This window comes from Monodon monoceros, unplaced genomic scaffold (genome assembly GCF_005190385.1).
Source record: "Monodon monoceros isolate NGI ecotype Baffin Bay Population unplaced genomic scaffold, NGI_Narwhal_1 Super_Scaffold_12, whole genome shotgun sequence".
Lineage (NCBI taxonomy): Eukaryota > Metazoa > Chordata > Mammalia > Artiodactyla > Monodontidae > Monodon > Monodon monoceros.
This window is the reverse complement of record NW_021703768.1, coordinates 95,551,988-95,574,980: the sequence shown is the minus strand read 5'-3', so window position 1 is coordinate 95,574,980 and position 22,993 is coordinate 95,551,988. Positions and strand designations below refer to the sequence as shown.

At 40.9% G+C, this 22,993-nt stretch overlaps 1 protein-coding gene across 1 annotated transcript; it reads right to left on the bottom strand.

Annotated features, from left to right (window-relative positions):
* Window positions 1-360: 360 nt before the first annotated feature.
* Window positions 361-21,598, bottom strand: ARL14EPL (ADP ribosylation factor like GTPase 14 effector protein like). Its single transcript, XM_029218172.1, has 4 exons — window positions 21,558-21,598; window positions 5,836-5,940; window positions 4,117-4,256; window positions 361-1,023 (listed from the first exon to the last, which is right to left on the bottom strand). The coding sequence occupies exons 2-4, from the start codon at window positions 5,929-5,931 to the stop codon at window positions 801-803; spliced, it is 459 nt and encodes a 152-aa protein (XP_029074005.1). The 5' UTR covers window positions 5,932-5,940; window positions 21,558-21,598; the 3' UTR covers window positions 361-800.
* Between the last annotated feature and the right edge of the window lie 1,395 nt (window positions 21,599-22,993).

Sequence of the window (22,993 nt, the reverse complement as noted above, 5' to 3'; positions counted from 1 at the left end):
TCCTACAATGTATCAGAATTGAAAAAGACCACATCATGTATCTAGTCAACTAGGTATCAAGGCACTCAGTTAGCCAACACACAACAATGTGCTTTCATACAATAACTTAAGTTTCCTCCTTTTGAAAAAATATTCTGAAATACTGATCCTGAAATAAAAAACAATGTAAACCACTGGCTTTTAGGATATTCAAGTCCTAATGTTTCCATTTCATAAATAAAATACAAGTTTTTAATAAAAATATTGCCAAGTATTACATTGCATTTTAATATTATTAAAATATCAATAATAAAAAAATGAGACTGTGGGTATGCAATAAAAAAATGAGACTTGGTATGCTAAGTCACAAGGTTTTGTTTTTTTCAAGCCAAATACCAATTCTGATTTAGAACTAGTGATGTGTAAGATTCTAAGGGTAACTAGCTATTATAAATGTATGATTCTATGTTCTATGTCAAGACAAGCTCCCAGCTACAGAATTCGGAAGACCTTCAGACTCCATTTCCTAAGATACCAGCAAAGAGGAAAGGGATTTTTAATCTGAGAGCAAAGTAGTGATGGAGGTGTCGGTGCTGATATCCATCTATGGGCACTCTCTTGGGTTACAAGGAGAGGAATTTGAGAGGTCACAGCAGGAAGGTTAGAGAAGGATGGCCCATTCCATACTGTTCTATGGCTTCGCAGAACGTGAGTCTTAAGTACATTTTTTAAAACATTTTCCCCCAGCCCTAAAATTCACCCAAGAGAAAGAGGTTGCCTTAAAGGTAAAGAAGAAACCGATCAGACCTCGAGGGCAGCTCCTAGTCCGGAACGTTGAAGGGCAGCGCACTGATGACCTCCCCAGACTCAGTGACGATGGCATCGTACACCCAGCGGCGGTTGCAGCGGCATTCAGGGCCACACTTGTTGGAGTTACACTTGGGGCAGGGGTAGAAGCAGCCCAGGCAGTTCTTCTCCAGGCAATCGCACAGGTCAGCATCGTTGCAGGTGAGCCTGCCGCTTTTGTCATACTTCTTCATAACTCTGCAAAGGAGAAGAATGACGCTAACAGGACAGTGCAGTTTTCCTCAACATTGAGAATAGATTCTTGTGTAGCAATCTTCCCAGGTAGGCTCCCTTTACTCTGAGGAAGCAGCACCCTAAAGATGGTCCAGCAACACTTCAGAATGCTGTAAGGCAACATGTCCTGGGAAATTCAGTCAATAGGCACCAATTACCAAGGCAGTCAGGGTTGTCACCTAGAGTAAGGCTTCGTTTTTTCCAGCATGCTGGGGAATGTAATATCCCACCTAAGCAAATTTTGAGGAATAGCTGATTAAAGGCTATTAAAATTTCCTTCTACAGGTTTTTACTTAAAAACATAACCATCCTTGATGGAATTTCCCCCGATAAATTACATCCATTTTTCCTTTCTTAAGAAAAAGCACTATATACAGCTGAAACTAACACAACATTGTAAATCAACTATACTTCAATTAAAAAAAAAGAGAGAGAAAAGAAGAAGCACTACAGTGAATACAGTCACATTTTGAATGACTCAAGAGAAGCATTGGAACTGTCCGTTACTATACCAACATCATTAAAAACAAAAACAAGCAAACTGAAAATTCCTCTGCTAACAGTCTTCTCATACCACTGCTTCTGTCCCTTTCTGATTCTGTTTTTTTTACCCAGTGTGGCGGGCAGAAGGTGTCATAAACTCTGAGTGACAGCAGGAAGTTCCGTACCAGTGAGTACACCGTGCTTTGTGCCCCGACACTGCCCCTGTCGGCCTCTACAAGTCCAGGAAGCGAAAGCCTTTCACCAGGATTCTGCCACCTTCTCAAAATCAAACCATCTTGAAATAAATCCTTCAGTACTGAGCTGCTTGAAACCCTGAGAACGACAAAAGTACCTGTGTAGAGCCTGTATCCATTAGGACCAGTTGAAGTCAGAAAAGGCTGTGAAGTTACGACCTTCTGCACCCTTGGCCCCCAAGCAGGCATAACACCTCCTTCCCTTCCTGTTAGGTAATGCTATTCCATCCTCTTCCCTCTCCCAATAAAGCGGGGAAGGTTAAGGATCATTATGCAGACTTGCCTGATTATCTTACTGTAGCAGGACAGCCTTTCCGATGAGGATTGACATTTGAAGCACTTCATCTGAAGCATGAGAGCTCCTACACCCACCAGGAAATGCAGGTGTCAACAGACAAGGAGGTGTGAAATCTATTATGGGAATGGGGAGTCATGCAGCCAACAGAGAGCCTAGGTCAGACTCTGTCCTTCTCCCTGTGCCTTCACCCAAATACTCCCTGTCTTTACTCAGACATCAAGACACAAATCTTACAGTTTCCTGCCCATCTGATGCTATACTCTATATAATTCTGAGCTATCATAGGTACACAAAGTGTACAAAACATACATGCAGAGATAAAGAATAAAACACACTTCCACATATCCCAGCTTAATAAAGAGGTTTCACATCTTTGACAACCTCTTCACGCTCCATCCATTGTATCCCTCCACTCGGCCAAAAGGAACCACACCTTGATATCATAAAACTCATCTCCTTGTTTTACTTTTCATTATGCCATATGTGTATGTATCTCCAAGCGCACTGCATTTTCCCTTCTGTAATTTGCTTTTTTAATTCGACATCATGATTTGAGATTCATCCATGGTGGCACATGTAGCTGTATTCAGATATTTTCACATCTATATGTATTCCACAGTACAAATATACCAGCTACTTAACTTTTCCATTATGGGTGGGCATTTGGATTATTACTACTTTATTTTCTTTGCTATTGCAGGGATGCTATGAATTTCTTGAACATGTCTCCTATTGTACATGTATGAGTTTTTGCAGGATATACACCCAGGAGTGAATATGTTAGGTCATAAGGTACATAGGTAATGCCAAGCTGTTTTAAAACAGGGCTTCCCTGGTGGCACAGTGGTTGAGGGTCCGCCTGCCGATGCAGGGGACACGGGTTCATGCCCCGGTCCGGGAAGATCCCACATGCCGTGGAGCGGCTGGGCCCGTGAGCCATGGCCGCTGAGCCTGCGCGTCCGGAACCTGTGCTCCACAACGGGAGAGGCCACAACAGTGAGAGGCCCGCCTACCGGAAAAAAAACAAAAAACAAAAAAGAGGCTGTACTATTTTACACCTAATTCATGTCCCATAGCTTCATGAACAGTGATATCATAAGACTGAACTCTTTGCTCATCTGGTCGGGGGGGGCACTTCCCCATACTGTACCAATGAATAAGGTTTAGCATCCTGAGTGTTCACTAGCCTTTTCTTCTATGAAATGCCTGTTCATTGTTGGGTTCGTTTTTCTCTTAGGATGTTTATCTTTTTCCTATTGATTCATATATATTTTAGATACTGATCTTTAAGATCATAAATAACTTCTCCCACCTTGTGATTTGTCTCTCATTATTTTCAGAATGTCTTTTAAAGGGCATAAAGTCTTAATTTTAATGTAGTCAAATATATCAACCTTTTCCTTGATGGTCTGCTTAATTTATGCCTCTGGTGTGCTAGCAATAATTGAATTTATGATACTTCTCTGCCCATCTGATACTGGAATTCATTCCCATGGTTATATTATTTCTCCTTCTAATGCACATCTTTCTTACTTTTAATCATCTCTCCTACTACAGCCATTACTCTAGTGCAAGGACTTCTGAAGCCTGTTTTTAAAAAACTGATGCCTATGGCTGGGCTTCCCTGGTGGCGCAGTGGTTGGGAGTCCGCCTGCCGATGCAAGGGACATGGGTTTGTGCCCCGGTCCGCGAAGATCCCACATGCCGCGGAGTGGTTAGGCTTGTGAGCCATGGCCGCTGAGCCTGCGCAGTCCGGAGCCTGTGCTCCGCAACGGGAGGGGCCCCTGCAGTTGCCCGCGTACCGCAAAAAAAAACAAAAACAAAAACAAAAAAAACTGATGCTTAGTTGGAGATTATAGTCTATTTCTTGAAATTGCTAACTTCCAGACATAAGGGGTGATACTGTACTTTAGAAAATGCATTTTTAAATAATAAAAAAGTGGCAACATTTAATTGCTTTGTCAAGGAGAATTCATGCATTTTGTAATCCCACAGATTAAATACAATAAATCATGATCTTACTTGTACTTTACAGAAAAATACTCATTCATCTTTGACATTCGTGCTTTCTTTTTCTGCTGCCTTGTTTCAGGATTAAAGTCTGCTACCTGTGGTCCGGGATTTTGAAATGCCAAGCATTTTAACTGTCGCTCTATCTGTTGCTATGAAACAAATAAACAAATAAAATATATTAGTAGTAAGAACCAGATAATTTTATCTGCTTTACACAGCATCAAAATGAAGTTTCTGTAACTTTTACCATAATGGCATGAAAGCTTACTTGTCTTAGCTAGAGTAATAAACAATTTAATTTAATCAGATTAAGTTTCAAAAGATGATGTAAAACTTTTCAAATTAGGTCATTCTTTATGAATAAACAAATACATAGTGTAAAACTATGTATAATAAAAAAAATAAAAAACAATCAAGGGGGAACAGAAGAATTCCCTTTATACCTGCAAAACACCCCTTGGCTTCTCAAATCTGCTGGGGATGAAAGTCAGAATTACCATTTTATGGTGGATAATGACAGGGGAGTAAAAGCCCTTCCGCCCAGGTAAAGTATCTCAAAACACAGTGAGAACACACAGTACACACAACCCTCCCCTTCAGTGCTCTAGGGCATCTCAGCACTCACTGCCCTGGGAGTGTGGACCCCATCAGGGCTCTGAAGCAGAATGCAGCCACCTGAAGGATCCCCTCTCAGTCAAAGCCAGATTGCAAGAAGAAAATCTGGTTTAATGACAAAATAGCGTGTTAGTGGAAATTTTCACAAGTCTCTGTTTTGGGATATTTATAATTCGAAATTAAATGGGGCCTAATTGGAAAGACAAGCAATAAAGGTACTTCAATCAGTTCTGATAATTAATTTTGAACATACAGCACATATGTCAGGAGTGAAGGGAATGCTCCTCTGAAGGATTTTAGAAGAAAATAATCTGAGTGGCCCCCAAACACTTAGGCTAACACATATATGAAATAACTACATTTCGAAATCAAAGGGAAACTTCCAATGTATGAATTTCAAGGTAACAAATTAGTAACAGAATCTCGGGCTTTTCTGCAGTTTCTTTAGCTTAATAATAGTCTAGTTAGTCTAAAATAATATAGGTATGTTTCTTTAAAATTTCATTTTGGTTTGTGTGAATGGGTTTGTTTTACAAACAACCTTATGAAGTGATTCTGTATTTAGGTATAGCTGCTCAATAAACACAACTTAGCATGATCTACTATTATTCTCAGTAGCAAAGCAAGAGTTTAGATGCCTCTGTTCAGATCTTGGCTCTGCCACTTGTTACTGGAGTGCTTTGAGCAAGTTCCTCCTTCTTCTAAGCCGTGGTTTCTTCTTTTGCAAAATGGGTTAACAACAGTATCTTGTGATAAGGGTTACGTGAATTAACATATACCAAGCTTTAGAACAGGTACTAGCATATCATGGGGAAAAAACCCCAAGGATTTGTTAAATAAAAATATTTGACCATATTCTCTACAAATTTTCTACTCCAAGGGTAGGATTTTATTGCACAGGATGCTGGGGACTGAGAGGCACAGAGGAGACAGGTAAGATGAGACCAGCTTCACGAAAGCGGGGTGAAGACGAGGAGAAGCACTAAGGAGCAGAGATCCTTCCTGTGGATTCCTGATGCGGCCTACCTTCCCACCCAAATCTGGGGCATCTCAGAGATCCCCAAGTTGTGAACTCCCCAAATACTACGGAATCATAGTATCCACGAGCCATACCAGTTGCTTCTGTCTGATTTGACAGTTTTTCTCAGGAGAACTTTGACCTGCATGTCTCTCTTGCGTGGAATTGATTTTTTCTGATTGTTCACTCATTTCTGATCACTAAAAAAAGTAACTGGAAAAAAGTAAAACACATTAATATCACATATCCCAAGTAACTTACTCCTGTGACTTTCCTGCTCTCTCCCTACATCTTACTTTCTTTGAAAACCAGACTTACTAGAAAAGCCATTTGCTCCCCTGGCTTCTTTTTTTTTTTACCACTCACTCTTAAATCCTGCATCTGACTCCCCCAAAACACTGTACTGATGCTCTTCTCAGCCTGGTGTTCCATGAGCAAATCAACTTCCATGAGCAAATCAACTATACCTTTTACAGTTCTTAGCATCAGAGACCTCACTGGAGCAGGCAACCCTGGGACCAGCCACTCCTGCCCAAGAGGACTAGGAATTCTTAGATCTCCGTTCTTCCTCCTTTACACTTATTCCCTTGAAAGAGAAGAAGATACGTTAATGTCGTAGTACATCCCCAGTAACTTTGTGAAAATCTTCTCCGCTCCCATGGTTTCATTATAACCTTTTCAGAAATCATTGCCCAGGATGCCTCTAAAAGCTCCAACCTCCTCAACCAAGTTTTCTGACAAATTTCGAACACAACTTGTGCTAAATGGAAGTCATTAGTTTTCCATAAAACTCAGCTGCTTAAATGCCTGTAATTTAGGGGTTTTTTTGTACATCTTTATTAGAGTATAATTGCTTTACAATGGTGTGTCAGTTTCTGCCTTATAACAAAGTGAATCAGTCACACATACACATATGCTCCCATATCTCCTCCCTGTTGCGTCTCCCTCCCTCCCACCCTCCCTATCCCACCCCTCCAGGTGGTCACAAAGCACCGAGATGATCTCCCTGTGCTGTGCAGCTGCTTCCCACTAGCTATCTATTTTACATTTGGTAGTGTATATATGTCCATGCCTCTCTCTCGCTTTGTCACAGCTTACCCTTCTGTAATTTACTTTTAAATACTTCTATATATGTATACATACACACACACACATACAAGATGTGTACGTGTGTGTGTGTGTGTGTCAGGTGAAGCTAACACAGGTTGACAATCACAAATGCACAGTCCAGCCTGCTCTGCAGTGTTCTGTCAGAAAGGGCCACGATCCAGAGGAGGCTTCCGCAGCCCTGCTGCCTCTCCCGTCTCTTGTCAACTACCTGTGCTGAGTGCAGGGTGCTGTTTCTACCAAAGGACCTGAGCGTTAGGCTTGACCAGTTCATCTGGCACCGCCACTCTGCCTGCCAACTGGAAATTCCAATTCCACCAATGCCTCTCCATTCTCCCTATGTCTAGGGCCGCTAGACACAGATTGTTCACTCTTCTGTATCCTCCGCTCCAGTTCCCAACATGAGGTTAGGAAGACGTGTTGATTTTTCTTTCCTACCATTCCTAGCATGGATTCTTCCTTTCCATTCTGTATCAGGGAGAAGCCACCCTAAAGATAGCAGTAGTAGTAGTCATAGTAGTAATAGTAGCAGTAGTACCTTACCCTTGACCAAGATGGGCTTATCGTTCCCCTCAGTTTGACTAAACTTCAGCCTTCTCCTGACTCTTTGCCTTGACCTCCCTTTTCTTAGATCCTTTACTTCAGAAAACATGTCATCGTAAATTCTTTCTCTGCTCCATTGAGATGTAAATCTTCTCCCAGCCTCAGCCAGTTTTATTACCCCAGAAGGTCTTTCTCAAGGGCTAGGAACCATCCCTTTGAAATGTAATCAGCCAGAAAGGCTGGGCTCCTATTTGCCAGTCTCTGTGGGAAGGTAGAAACCTAACTTGCTAATTGGTGGAATGGTGAGTGCCAATTAGCAAACACAGGTGACCTAATCACAGAGAAAAACATTTGCAAGCTCAGGAATTACTCAATGTGCCCAACACATCCCAGGGATCAATCTCTCCCATAAAGTCCTCTCATATTTTATTCCCACCTTTTATTTCAGTGGAGTTGAGCTCAGACTGAGTTCGGGCTTTCCTTCCCTATGATAGCCTTGAATAAAATCTACTTTGCCTGTTTCACTTGATCTGGCGCAGTTTTTGCTTTGACACTGTCACATGCAATTTCACATCTGATCAGCCACACATTCCCAGGGAGCATTTTCCAAGTTGTCTGGAGATAAAATCACATGGAGCTATTTTAAAAATGATAAATTCCCTGTCAAATGCCAGCCCTACTGGGGTTATCATTTGCAGAGGAAAATCGTGGTGATCTGTATAATTAATAAGTTCTCCAGGTGAATCCTATCCTTAGGCAATTATGGGAGATATTAGGATAGGTATAATTTTCTTCATCCAGTTTTGCCATCTGATCCTAAAACTATTGCCCATAATTTCTTCCTACCCCAAATTTATCCAAAACATTGTGGTCATGTTGATATTCCTAAACCAGAAATGTCTTTATCGTATTCCTATGCAAGGACTTCTGTGACTCCCCTCTGTCAGTAACATCCCACATCCCTGGTGTATCAGTGAAGGTCCATCAAAACCGACTCCAGCAACGTGTCTAGGCTCACCTCCCTGCATTCCTTACCTTGGGCCAAAGCTACTGACCGCCCCACTCCTGTTACCATCCCTCCCATCTCTTACCTAACTCATTCCTTCCCCTTTGAACTCTGGTTTATCTCTCTGCTCCAAGAAGCCTCCCCATCACTCTGATCCTCGAAGATTCCTTTCACTCTTGGGCTCTGTTTGAAGCTTCCTCAAGAAAATTGCCCCCAACGGGGCCCTAAACCTTCTAGCTTCTTCATGTAACAAATTTTCTTCCACATGGGAATAGATATGACTTTATGATCATCTTTGCAAGCAAGAAAATCTTCTGAAAGAGCATCCATTTAACTGCATTAGGAGAAATGAATATTTTATGCAAATCCTCCACCCAGGATGCCTTTGGTTAAGTCCTTCATGAAATGTAGGTCTCCAAATATAGATCTGGGGGAAAACTTACTCGTATTTATTCATATTCTGAATAAAGCAAATGGAAATTATAATAGAGTTTCACCAGGGCCTGAAATTGTAATTGGATTTTACTAGGAACCCAAAATATCTGTCCCAGGAAAAGTAATAAAATGGTTCAGAACTCCCTTTTGTCCCTGCTTGGCATTTCCCAGGCAGGGGTTCTTAACCAGAGAAGGAAAGCAGGGGGCTCTTGAACTTGGATGAATAGAGAACACATTTATTTTCACTAACCTCTAACTGAAATTCTGGCAGTGCCTTTTATTATAAGGCAAACAACAAACCACAATAGTCTGAGTAGCACTTTTGACCGATTTTTTTTGCGGTACGCGGGCCACTGTTGTGGCCTCTCCTGTTGCGAAGCACAGGCTCCGGACGCGCAGGCTCAGCGGCCATGGCTCACGGGCCCAGCCGCTCCGCGGCATGTGGGATCTTCTCGGCCCGGGGCACGAACCCGTGTCCCCTGCATCGGCAGGCGGACTCTCAACCACTGCGCCACCAAGGAAGCCCCTTGATTGATGTTTTTTTAACCCATTACAGTTGTTGTAGATATGTCAAAACGTTATTGACACTCATCTTCAAAATGATGGTAGTTCTTAGACCTGCCGCTAGATCTTATTTGATATGTTGATAATAAAACATATATCACCATCATAAATTCTTTTTAACATTTTGGTAAGTGTATTTCAATATAATTGGTTTCCCTTGTAACCTTACAGATTTTATTTTATATGATTAAAACCATCATTCTGAAAAAAAATATCATCCTGAGAAATGGTCCATAGATATAACAGCTGACCAAAGGAGTCCATGACACACAAAAATAAGATTAAGAACCCTTGCAAAGAGGCAGGGAGAACCCACTGCTGCCACCTCATTGATCATGGTGATGAGAAACAACAGCTCCTGGCTGTAGAAGATGCTCATTTTCAAGGATAGGGCTGGAAGCAGTATGGTATATCCTGGGGAATTGCATTTAATGAAACACAAAGTGTATGACATCAAATTAACCAGCTCTCTGTTTTGTCCTAACACATGTCAGATTGCCTGTAAAAATCCACAATCTAGTCTAGCCCAAAGAGAAGCAGCTCCCCCAAGTGGCAGACATAACACAGACTCCAAGAGCAGCCATCCTTAAAGTATGGCCCAAGGATGGGGGCAACAGTTTAGCACCAGGCTTGGGCCAGAATGGATGTCAGACACTTCACTGGGTACATTGGATAATTTAGCTGATGTTTTTCTCCAGAGCAAGACTATCTATCTGGAGGAGGCAGTTCACTGATTTCTGATCTGGCCCAACCTTGATTCACCACGAACAGGAACTTTGAGTAGCACTGGAGTGCATTTTGGCTGCGACACTCATCTTCCTTCTGTGGTTAGTTCAACTCTCACGTGCAAGTTCCTCCCTCTATTAGAAATTTAGCTCTGGAAGCAGTCTTATACCTTTATCTCCCCCCTAGAACTACTACTTTGTTAGTACTCAATTCATATTTCATAAATATTATGCTAATAATGCTAATTATTAGGCACCTACTATGTGCCAAGCACTTTGCTAACCGTTCTACATATATTATTTCATTTAATTCCACTGCAACACTCTGAACTAGGTACTGTTATTTCTATTGAATATTTTACAGATGAGAAAACTGAGGCCCAGAAAGATCATTTAGGCCACAGGGGTTTAAAATCCAGACTCGTCTGACCTCCCAAACTAAGCTGTTTTGGGGATGTTACACTGCTTCAAGACTGATTTTAATGATGACCTCCATCTCTACATAGGCTGTTGCTAAGTGACGGGATATAATCAACCTGAGCCCCACAGAGCTTGTTCAAAATGAAGACTGGACTACGAACAGGGGAAGATGCATTTAGATGATCATCTCAAGTTTGCCTCATCCAGTTCCTCTGTCATAGCACACACCTCCAAAGTGTGCTGGGAAGAAGGTTCCCATCTCAGACACATGAGCCACATCTGACCTCAGGATTGGATTTGGAAGTCAGCCGGAAAGAAGAGAGTCACACGTAGACAAAGTCACCCTGGAAAATGCCTTCAGAAAATGCTGCCTGGGAAAGGCCCTATACAGCCAGGCCTTTCTCCAGTTTCTCAGGTTAGGAATCAGATGAAGTAGTTGACTTACTTACACACATATAGGAGCCAGCACGGCTGAATTATGTTTACCTTTAAACCTCAGATCTGGAACCCTGGCAAGTTCCACATTCTATGAGGCCTCAGGAACTAGGTCACCCTAGAAACAGCACTGGGTCCAGAGCCCCACCTTCCTGCTCACTCTGAGGCACAGGTCATCCAGGGAAATGCAGTAAAATGACTCACACCGTAAGCACTTACCCTTATCTTCAGGAGGCCTCCAGCACCGTAAGGTTGAATTTATGTAAGCTGATGGTGTCTTGCACAAGGTGGAGTATTTTTTCTACTTTGATCCCTAAGGACACTAGCAAATTATCAAAAGAGGAAAAGCATTCACTTTAAACGCTTGCTCAGAAGTTGGTTTTTACTCAGTAGCAGATAAAGGGGTTTATTCAGAGACACTACCTGTCAGACACCCCTCAGAAAATATTTAGAAGTAAAACACACACGCATATTTTCATTCAAAGCCCTTGCAGGAGAGAGTCAAGCTATTTCAATCTCATTCTGTCTCTAGCCTCAGTTCCCATCCTTGGTAAAAATGACAGATCACTGAGATAATTGGCAGGTGAGCCAAATCCCACCAGGGACATATTTGGAAGAGAAACAACTGCTGTGCTGGTGATCAATTAAATCATTCCCTTGCTGGTCCCTCCCAGATGATTCAACTGTTTTCAAAGCCACAAAACTCGTAACCTCCAACAAAATCTCCACTGCCATTTGTCTGTAAGAATTAAAAGTAATTTTGACCCAAGCCTTTGAGAGTGTTTTTAGATAAACAATGTTAATGCTTTAGAAACAACTTTATTTGCAGTGTGTAAAGATTCCTAGGAATACTTTTATTGCTGGATTTGCCAAAACACACACACACACACACACACACACACACACACACACCCTTCTGTGGCTCAATGTAAAATAACGTGAAAACACTGTCATAGATTTAAAATAATTTGAAATGCACTCAGCAGAGAATCTGATAAGCTATGCAACCATATCATTGTTTTTTTTTTTTTTTTGCTAACGCCAGGAAGGCTACAGTCTGGGGTAGCTCTGAAACCAAAGCCCCTGCAGGGCTCTTCTGGGTCAGTTACAGATCAGCATCCCCGAGGGCCTCTCTACTCACACCTCACTTATAATCTGGATCTCTTGAATTATGCATTTAAATTCTTCCTTGCAACTTTAAGTATTATAAAAAACAGAAACCTGTCTGCTTACTCTGCCCCATGGATGGAAAGCAGAGAAGGAAGAAAATTCTTTTATGAGACAGCAGCCTGGGCCATTTCAGCCTTATGCTGATAAATATACATTCAGCATTGTCCTGATAAATATACTTCAAAACCACTCATCCCATATTTCAAGTGTGGAGGTCCTTTTTTCTAGATCCCTAACGTCTTTTTATGCTCATTTCTTAGTTTTCAGTTTCATGCCTGCAACAAAAAGAACCCCAACTTTCTTCTGCTCTTAACTACAACACATTAATATGGCAATATCATTCAGAATCAACATTCCGTGACCTGCTTTTGCCTCTTCTCTCTCTACCAGCCTCGGAGGAAATCAAGTTTAAGTGCATCATTTGAAAAGGAGCGTCTTTCCAATGATGACTTTCACAGTTTCGTTAGTGCCTACTTCTTAATGAGAGTTGCCTTGCCAAGCTGAAGCAGTGGGCTGTAAAGAGAAAGTACACATACCTTTAAGTCGGTTGACAAAGAAGGGAAGAATACTGGACAAAGAGAGAAACTGTAGTGCCTTGTTTCCTTTGTTTTGCTGAGAAACCATAGAACCCTCCGGAGGAAAAGTCAGAAGGCCCCTGAGGTGCTCCTTAACTCTTGTAATAGTGGCTGAGAGGAGGAGAGGTGGAAAAACGGAGGGGGTGGGAGGTGAGTGTAATTGCTAACTCTCTCTTCCACCATGAGTCTATGTAAAATCATATGAAATCAGGGAATGATCATTCGTCTGCTCATCCATCTTGCACCTGCAATAAGCAATGAATCTAGAGTTTACGATTTGACTGTATTGCTCGGTGTCGTATCTCGACTTCAGATATTCAACTAATGTTAACAGCCAATTGCTGCCCGGCTATTTTTACCCTTCAGTGTAAATAGCCCAGTATGTATACACCCACACACACATTTTAGGTACATATATGTAGTATTCTTGCAAAGAACAAGGAAAGGAAACAAAATCGTCAGTTACAAGAGCTTCCAACCCATCAGGCAATGATACAAAGCCTGAAGGTGGTGCCGGAATTCAATATATTTGACCTGAACTTTACATCCGTTAAGTAACTGCTATGTTTTTGAGATTACACTGTAAGTGCTGCATATAAAAAATATACACGATATTGCATCTATACATTTAAACTAAAAACCATTTAGGAAAAAACTGGGTTGTCCCAGGAGAAAACTAAAGCACGTTTATAAGCTGTGACTAAGACATATTAATCTCTAAATTACAGCCCTCTAATCACCGTCCTCTGCCACCAGGACTCAGCTATTGTGCTGTGAGTCATTAAAACCACTTCCCAGGCAGGTTAATACCCACCTCATTCATTTGTGAATTATAGGGTAAAAACTGCCATTTCATTCCTAATTACTTTTGCAGCAAAAACAAGGAAAGGAAACAAAACCTTCAGTTTTAAGAGCTTGCAATCCATCTGGCAGTGATGCAAAACCTTAAGGGGGTACCAGAATTAAGTCTGTTTGACCTGAACTTTAAAACCATTAGGCAAAGGCTATATTTTTGAGATTACGCGATAAATTCTGCCCATCAAAAATGTGTCATCTTGCCATTTAAGAACTGCCAATTCCATCTTGCCAAGTAAGGATTGATAAACCTCGAATCAGGTAAAAATCCTACCAGACTTTTTCCACAGTCAATCACACCTTACAAAAATACAGGCTTTGGCCAACGTTTAGCTTTATTCTTGTTCTTTTTTAAAAAAATTAATTTTTTTTTATATAGCAGGTTCTTATTAGTCATCCATTTTATACATATTTGTGTATATATGTCAATCCCAATCTCCCAATTCATCCCACCACCACACCCCGACCGCCCACTTTCCCCGCTTGGTGTCCATACATTTGTTCTCTACATCTGTCTCTATTTCTGCCTTGCATACTGGTTCATCTGTACCATTTTTCTAGATTCCACATATATGCGATATATATGATATTTTTTCTCTTTCTGACTTTACTCTGTATGACAGTCTCTAGGTCCATCCACGTCTCTACAAATGACCCAATTTTGTTCCTTTTTATGGCTGAATAATATTCTTACACACTTAACAGGAGAAGGTACTTTTCACGGATCTTACCACACAAGATGCTACAGAAAGAACAAACATATCAAGGGCCAAATACAAGGCAGTAATCCTCTTAAAACTGGAGGAAAATCTTCTAAAGGATAAGGATTGTGACCAACCAAGAAAAGTTCCAACTGAAAACCTTTTTTAAAAATTTAAGTGCTAAGAAATAAATGTGCCACAAGTTCGAAAGTTATTACTTCCTCTTATTTCTTCAATTTAGAAAAGAATATAGGGGATTTCCCTGGCGGTCCAGCGGTTAAGACTCTGCACTCCCAATGCAGGGGACACAGGTTCGATCCCTGGCTGTGGAACTAAGATCCCACATGCCACCCAGCACAGCGAAATAAAGAATATAAATTATGCAAAATAATTTCCTGTGTTATTTCCAAGTTTCTCAAGTAAAATCTAATGGCCTTTTTTTTTTTTATAGCACAGGGAACTATATTCAATATCTTATAATACCCTGTAATGGAAAAGAATCTGAAAAACAACATATATATATATATATATATATATATATATATATATACATATATGCATCACTGAATCACTTTGCTGTACACTTGAAACTAACACAACATTGTAAGTTAACTATACCTCAATTAAAAAGAAATGAAGGAGAGCCCTGGCTAAAAAAAAATAAAATCTAATAGCTTTTCAAACTAATGATTTAAGTAGCAAATCTTCAGAGGAACTTTACATCATTTTAAAAAAAGATAACGGTATAATTTTAAAAGATGGAAGAGTATTTTTTAAAGTTAATAATACCTTGCTAAATTTGCTAGTCCTGAATTTATTGCACTTTGACGTGACTTTGACTAAGAAAAAATTTTTTTTTCCTCTTCAGATGTTCTCAGGTTTTCTAGACCTTAAGTTGATGTAATTTAAAATTGGTTGCTTTTTAAAAATTAAGGATTCACATACTAAAACATTCCTCAGTTACCTGTTAATTCCTGGAGAGTAAAATTCTTTATGCTCATGAGTTATATAATTTAATTTGTCAGTTTGTAGCTATCTGTATATGAATTTGTAACATACACTGTATGGTTGACCCTTGAACAACATGGGTTTGAACTGCACAGGTCCACTTATACATGGAATTTTTTTTTCAATATTAAATACTACAGTACTACACCAGCCACGGATGGTTAAATCTGCTGATGGTTGAATCCGTGGATTGTGAAAAACCTCAGACACAGAGGAACTCTGGATATGGAGGGCTGACTGCAAGTTATACTTGGATTTTTGCCATCATAGTGGGCCAGCACCCCAAACCCCACATTGTTCAAGAGTCAACTGTTACTTTAAAAATAACACCCCTCATAAGCTTATTTATTGTAGTATTTTTTAAACTGTGAAATACTGGAATACCCAGACACAGGGGAGTGGTTGAATAAAGTATGGTACATCCACATGTACCATAAACATAGAGTACTATACAGCTGTGAAAAAAGAATAAAGAAGATCTCTATGAAGTGATATAGAGTGATTTCCAGAGTATACTATTAAATGAAAATAACATAGTAAAAAGAGTATTTAACCTTCATGTAAGAAAGTATATACTACCCTCATGTAAGAAAGAAGGGGATATAAGAAAATTTGTTACTTGTAGCCAAATAATCTTAATAAACTTAATGTGATGTAGGGTGTGGCTTATAAAATAATTAAAAAGTCACTGACTTTGAGAGTCATGAAAATCTAGGGAGGGGCTGTGGTAGGAAACTCTCTAGTTTAACTTCTTAAATGCATTAGCGGCCTTCTAAGCAGCTACTGAACAGGCTCTCACTGGGCTTATCCAACCCTCTACGGGAAAGATCTCAAAGAGACAAATCCTTACTCTCTGGTGAATTACAGGTTCACTGGGGTTTTTGTTTGATTAAGGTACTGTTACATTGTGAAGCTCTAGTGAGTTGTGCTTTTGAAAGGACAAACTTCCTAGTGGGAAACACCGTGAAGGGTCAGAAGTGAATGAAGCTGGTAATCTGAACTTGGACCAGTGGCTCCATCACTGGAGGTGCTCACTGGGATCTATTACGACTACTCTTCAAATCATTCACTTAGCAAGCACTGATTAAATACCTCTATTGGTAGGCACTAATAAAATGACAAATAAGACATGGTTCTTCTCCTTAAAGAGCTCAAGTCTAGTAGAAGGAGATATGTAAACACATAAATACAAGATGTGCATCACACGTGCTCAGGACACTGCCAGGGCCAGTGGAGGCAGTGGAGGAACAGCTGGTTTTCCGTGGGAAGAGACGTATCAAGAAGGGCTCCCAAGGAGAGGTGGCAATTGAGTTAATCTTAAAAAATGGACAGGGAAAACTCAGGTAGAGAGGGAGTGGGGTGTGTATTCTAGGAGGATGGAGCTGCTCCAAGCAAAAGCTGTATGTAGGAGGAGAAGAGACTAGTGGGAGGTGGGAGGGGTTGTCCTGGCTACGGTAAGGCTGAACTCCAAGTGCACTGCAATAGCATCTGTGTATTTAGATAGACTCTGATGAATGTCATTCACCATGACAAAAATAGGGCGGTTGGTGGGCAGTTGAAATAAGGCAAGGGAGAGGAGAATTAGCACAGTTATGCAACTTCAGGACCCCCAGCAGCTCCATTTTGGAAAACCATTAAGATGGTTTTACATAATTTCTTACCTGAACAGAGATCAGTATAAGTGCACATGTTTGTACAGGTGAACAATTTTCTTTTTAAAAACATTAAGTTGTTTTACCATATTACTATTATATTTACTACTATTATTATATATTTACTATTATTTGTTATTAGCATTTTATTTGTTATTACTAGAACATAATTAATATTATGCTAATATTGCTCTACTAAATTGATTTACTAACATCATAGGGCACTTCGTGAACTCTTTCATTCTCAGAACACATTTCATATTTGCTGTACCTAAATTCGTTCCTGTTACTCTTTCTTCCAGGAATGCCTTCCCATCGCACCTTAAAAAAATTATAGACATTTGTTGTGTAACAAAAGCTTTAAAACAGGCATCTTTGACCCAGCAATTCCTCTTTGGGGAATTTCTTCTAAGAAAAGACAAAGCTCATTGCAAAAGTTCACATCTTGTATAACTGCTAGGTTATAGAGCTCCTAGGTTGGGAGAGTAAAAATTTAATGACTTAATTATCAAACAAAATTATATAATACAATGTAGCCATTAAAATGATATTATGGAACTGTATTTGTTAATAAGACAAAAGATATACATACTTTACTGTTAAAGAAGTAGATTCCAAATGAGAATCTAGAGGGATCTTTTTTTCCCCTTCTTGAGACAGTTTTAGTAGGTCACATATTTCTAGGACCTTAACTTTAACCATTTCTACAAAGTTTTCAAACTTATTGACATAAATTTTTTCATAATAGCATCAAGTTTTCTTTTATGTCTGCAGCATCTGTAGTTATCTCTCCCTTTTTATTCCTAGTACTAGTGTTTTACTACTTCCCCAACGTTTCTCATCTTGTCAAAGAAAAGCTCTCTCTTCCCTTTCTTTCTTTCTGTCTGTCTTCCTTTCTCTCTTTCTTTCTTTTCTATCTCATGTCCTTCTATTTTGGGTATATTTTAATTTTATTTTTCCATTGTCTTAAGATGTATGCTTAGCTCATTTATTTTGATTCCTTATTTTTCTAATATAAGCATTTGGGGACATAAATCTCAGTAGGTTTGTCTCAGCCAGCTCAGTTTACTTTTTCTCTTCTTCTCTCCTTTTATCATCTCTCTTCTGAATCCTATCTCTGATTTGATTTCTTGTTTCAAAGAGGAAATGTTTCCTAATTTTTTTTATTCCATGGAGAACTTTGTTCATATTTTCTTCTGCTTTATGGTGTATTTGTTCTGCTATGTATTTTTTATCAGTTATTTGGTTTTGCTTTCTTCCTAGTGCCTTTGCAGAGGTTCCATTCTGATCCTTCCTGATAATCTCTGGTCTTTGCGTGGAGGCCATTCTTTCTGGTTTCACATGTGCTCCTGACTTGCAATTCAGCTTGGAATGTCCCTGGTTCTTTTACTGATCAATACTAGTACCTGCAGGGCTGATTGCCACCCACCCTGTCTCCCCCATCCTACCACTCCAACAGCAAGTGTAGCTTGTCTGTGTGCCACCAAACTCTGCCCCATTTTCTCTGTCACTCAGGCCCCAGGGACGTGCTGGAAGCCTGTCTGAGGCTTTCAATTCCAAGGAAAGTGTTTCTAGTTTCCCTCAGGGTCTGCTACTTCATTTTGGAAGGCTCTGCCTATTGTCAGTGATCCACAGAAACATACATTCGCTCTCAGATTGCTTTCACAATTGGGTCCAAATTTTACTTTATTTAGCAGTAATTATTCATGGGATGTGGTTTTCTGACTGTGCTCTGTCTCCTAAGTACATTGAATAAGGAATTTTTATCTCTGTTTCAGACCCCCACAGTTAGCAGGTCACCTTGGGATCCTAACCTGGTTTCTCTGCCTTCTGTCCTTCTTCGTATCTCCAGATGTCGCTACCATGGTTGTCCTCCTAAAATCCTCTTACACCATGTCACTTTCCTCCTCCAACAACTTGGTGGTGCTTTGTGATCCTCAGCCTTTGATGACATGACCTATGTCCACTTTCCCAGCCTCATTGTCACTGCATCCTTCATTAACCTGACCCTAAATGACAGGAATGCTCCCACCACCAGGACCCACTTAATGCTTTCTTCCCAGTCTCCCTGCCCAATGAGGGTAAGCACCCCTGCTTCTATGTCTCCAAGCTTGTGTTGTAGTTAATCATCTACATACTTATCTCTCATGATAGACTTCTCTCACTTCAAAGCAGCATCTATAAGACTTCTTCAGTCTATGGTTGCTGTGTCACAGCAACTAGCACACTGGTGTTCAATACACGGACAGTAACAGAAAGGAGCAATGCCACATTTACTGCTGGAAATAGTAATCTGGGGATCTGTTTCCTGGGAATCTGAGCAATATAATGCACTTTTCCTAGGGTCTAACCCACTCCCTCAACCCTATCTCTATCCCACCCTGCCCAGTTAAGTTGGACGGTAAGATCCCTGCCTTGCATAATTGGCAAAGCAAACCTTAAGGTTCACACACAACAGGGCCTGAGAGCACACCCTCCCAAAGAATCTCGTATCTGTAATGTGTCCTCTCTTTTTACTACTGCTGTAACCTAAATCAGCATAGTGTTGATCTCAAACTTGTGTTTTTCTTATTTAAAAAACAGAAACAGACTCACTGGCACAGAAAACAAACTTATGGTTACCAATGGGGAAACTGGGGGGGAGGGATAAGTTGGGAGTTTGGGATTAACAGATACACACTACACATACACACTGTATATAAAATAGATAAACAACAAGGAACTACTGTATAGCACAGGGAACTATATTCAATATCTTATAATAAACTATAACAGAAAAGAGTCTGAAAAGAATATATATATATATCTCACATGTATAACTGAATCACTTTGCTGTACACCTGAAACTACCACAACATTGTAAGCCAACTATACTTCAACAAAAAACCCAACAAAACACAAACCAAACCTCATGATAACATATTCTTGTATGTATAAAGAAAAAACGCTAGCTATTGACAGTAGATATCTCCGGATTTTTGTATTATATTTTATTATTTTCTACACTTATCCATTTCCTGTAATAAACATGTACTTTACAATTTTTTAAAGTATTAATATTTTTAAAGATACTTCTGAGAATAAATGTACAGTTCTCTCGTATTGCAAAAATAAATACTTCCAGCAGATGGCGCAAAACCTTAATCTAGAATTAAAATAGATTTAAAAAATAATAACCCTTACTACTGCAAGAATGCCATGTAGCGGGGATGTTTCTTAGTGACCAAGGATCAGTCAAAATGCACACTGGCTCTAGAGTTTTCGTGTTCATCGAATGTAATTTGTTTTACTTCTACAGTCAAAGGTGCGTCATTTCAGAGGGAAATAAGGGGACTCTGAAGAGGGGACGTGTGGAGGCTGCAGCCCAGGATGATTTATGTAGTGTCAACGTGATGTCGCACCTGCAAAGGGCTTTGCAGATCATACAGTCGATCAGTTTTCACACACTGCTTTTTAGATTTTTCTCTAAATAAACTCTAATATATGAAGCCAACAAAACTGGAGCTATCCTAATTGAAGTGGGGATTGGGGACAAGAGCCATCCCAAGCATTCTCTTTGTCCAAGCTTCTCCGACCCTCACCCACCCCCTCACCCGTGGCTGACATAATCAAGAATTGGCTATACTTAATCAACAGCTATGCAATCCATAATCTACTTCTAAGAAGCCCTAGAGAAAACCACTAATGCAGTGCCATACTTTCACTTTGCTGCTGAGAAAAGGGATGCTCAGAGGAGAGTTTCCAATATGAAATGAGAACATATATAAAACCAACTAAAAAAAGTCATTAATTGCTTTTAAAAGAAAAACATCAATAAGGACATTCAAAATGCATCAATAAATTCAACACTAATAGATTCCACACATTTGACATCTGCAATTAGAATTTATGTTGAATTAAATTTCTGATATATTTAACTTAGGATTCACTTAAATCCTTTTTATGATTTATGATTTAAAAATCCTTTTCAATCCTTTTTATGGTTTATGCAAACTATAGGAACTCAGCATTTCAGCTAAAGCTAGCTTTCATGAGTAATATAGCATATTCTTGGGTAATATAAGCATATTCATTTGTATCAATAAAGTTTACTTATGTCAATAAAATATCCTTAAGCTGTACTTCCTGTACAGTCTATATTTCAAAATGCAATTATAAACCATAACAAATAGTGATTTGACTGCATGAAGCCAGCTTTTTTAGAACATTTGCAATTCCATAAAAATCTGTCTAAATAATGTTTGCAAAGTAGAAGCAACAACCTATTTAAATGCATTCACCTAAAGTTTCTTTTCAGTACAAGTCCAAATTTAACTTTCTTTAAAAAGTCATTTTTAGAGTTATCCTTTGTGTTGAACAACCATATCCACGCGAAGCACTGCCTATTATTTCTAAGAGCTGCCTGCTGTCTGGTTTACCGTAGGTGTGTGTGGAGTAAAAATGTTCACCTGTGCCTTCTCAGCATATTAACCATGTCCGAAGCTGACAGTTAGAAAAACCCAAAGTAAATGGGGTTTGGCAGTAAATGAGTTGATCTTAAATTCTGACTTCTGCCTCTCCCAGCACTGTGGCCTTAAGCCTCTGTTTCCCCATGTGTTAAAATCAGAATAATTATACTGACCTGAGTAGGTTATTAAGCCATTGTCTGTCAGTTCCAAATCCACCTTTTTATTCTCAGCCATGTAATGTTAGGGACCCTGCAAACCACACTTTGATTTTGCAAGCTCTGCCAACGGGAGGCGCTGAGGGACAAGAGAAGGCTGGAGGAGCAAAAGGGCTTGCTCCTTCCTGCTTGCTTCTTGCTTCTGCCAGCAACACCTCAGCAACGATTCTTGCTCCTGACAGTGGCTGCTGGATTCCAGTTCTCAGGATCCCACCCCCATCCCTTAGACTCAGCCTAATGTGTCCCCTCAGAGATATCAGCACCAGCGGCCCAGAGTCCCCACCCCCATAGGTGACCCACAAACCGGAGGATAATCACAATTGCAGAGGTTCTCCCCAAGGAGTGAGGAGTCCAAGCGTCACAATGGACTTCCCGGCCCAGGGGTTCTGCACTGGGAAGATGAGCCCCCAGGACATTTGGCTTTGAAGGCCAGTGGGGCTTCCTTTCGGAAGAGCCAGAAGGCTGTGGGAAAGAGACTCCACACTTAAAGGGTGTGCACAAAATCTCACACTTTCCGGGACCCAGGGCAGAAGCAGTAATTTGAAAGGAGGCTGGATTAGACCCACTTGCTTATCCCGGAGAAGCAGGAGGCAGTTAGGACTCACCCTGGGGACACAGACGCTGGCAGCAGCCATTTGTGGGAGCTCATCCAGCCACGAGGACACTGGTGGTGGTAAACGCCATTTCTGAATCCTCCCTTTAGCTTATTAGTGCCGGGACCAGGCCCCACCCACCAGCCAGTCTGCACTAGACTTGGATTGCTCCGGGCCAAGCAGCTAGCTGGGAAGGGACACAGCACCACCGATTAGCAGGCAGCCTGCTGAAGGGCCCCCTGAACTCCAGCCAGGTCAGGACACAGCCCCACCCACCAGAGGGCTGGCACTAACACCTGGGACTCCTGGGTCCCCAGAGCCAGAGACCCCAGGACCCAAATGTACCCATCAGTGGGCTGGCACTATCTCTAGCTTATCCCACCTGTGTGCCAACACCAACTTTGGGGCCACTGGGGCCCCACAGCTAGAGACCCCAGGACCTGGATCTGCCAGTAGGCCGGCATTAGCCCTGGGACTTGACCTCAACCACCAGTGGGTGGAAACCAGCCCAGGGAGCTTCTGGGCCCACGACCCCACACACAAGCAGGCATACACAAGCCCTGGGACAACTGAGGCCCCAAAGCAGGCTGTGTCAAGACCTGGTCCACTCACTAGCAGGCTGGTAGCATCCCATGATGTCTTGGGCCCCAGCCCTGCCCAATAGCAGAAGGGCCCCAGTTCTGGAACACCCCAGACTCTGCAACCACAGCCCCACCCACCAGCAGGCTGAACTGCCTCCAGGAACCCTGGCCCAGCAGCCAGCCACCCTGGGACCTGGATCCAGCCACCAGTGGGCCAGCA

Coding starts and splice junctions, on each gene's coding strand:
- ARL14EPL (XM_029218172.1), bottom strand. CDS start 5,931: ATGAGTGAACAATCAGAAAAAATCAATTCCACGCAAGAGAGACATGCA. Junction 4,257..5,835: donor AAATCAGACAGAAGCAACTG/GTATGGCTCGTG, acceptor TTTGTTTCATAG/CAACAGATAGAGCGACAGTT. Junction 1,024..4,116: donor TATTTTTCTGTAAAGTACAA/GTAAGATCATGA, acceptor TCTCCTTTGCAG/AGTTATGAAGAAGTATGACA.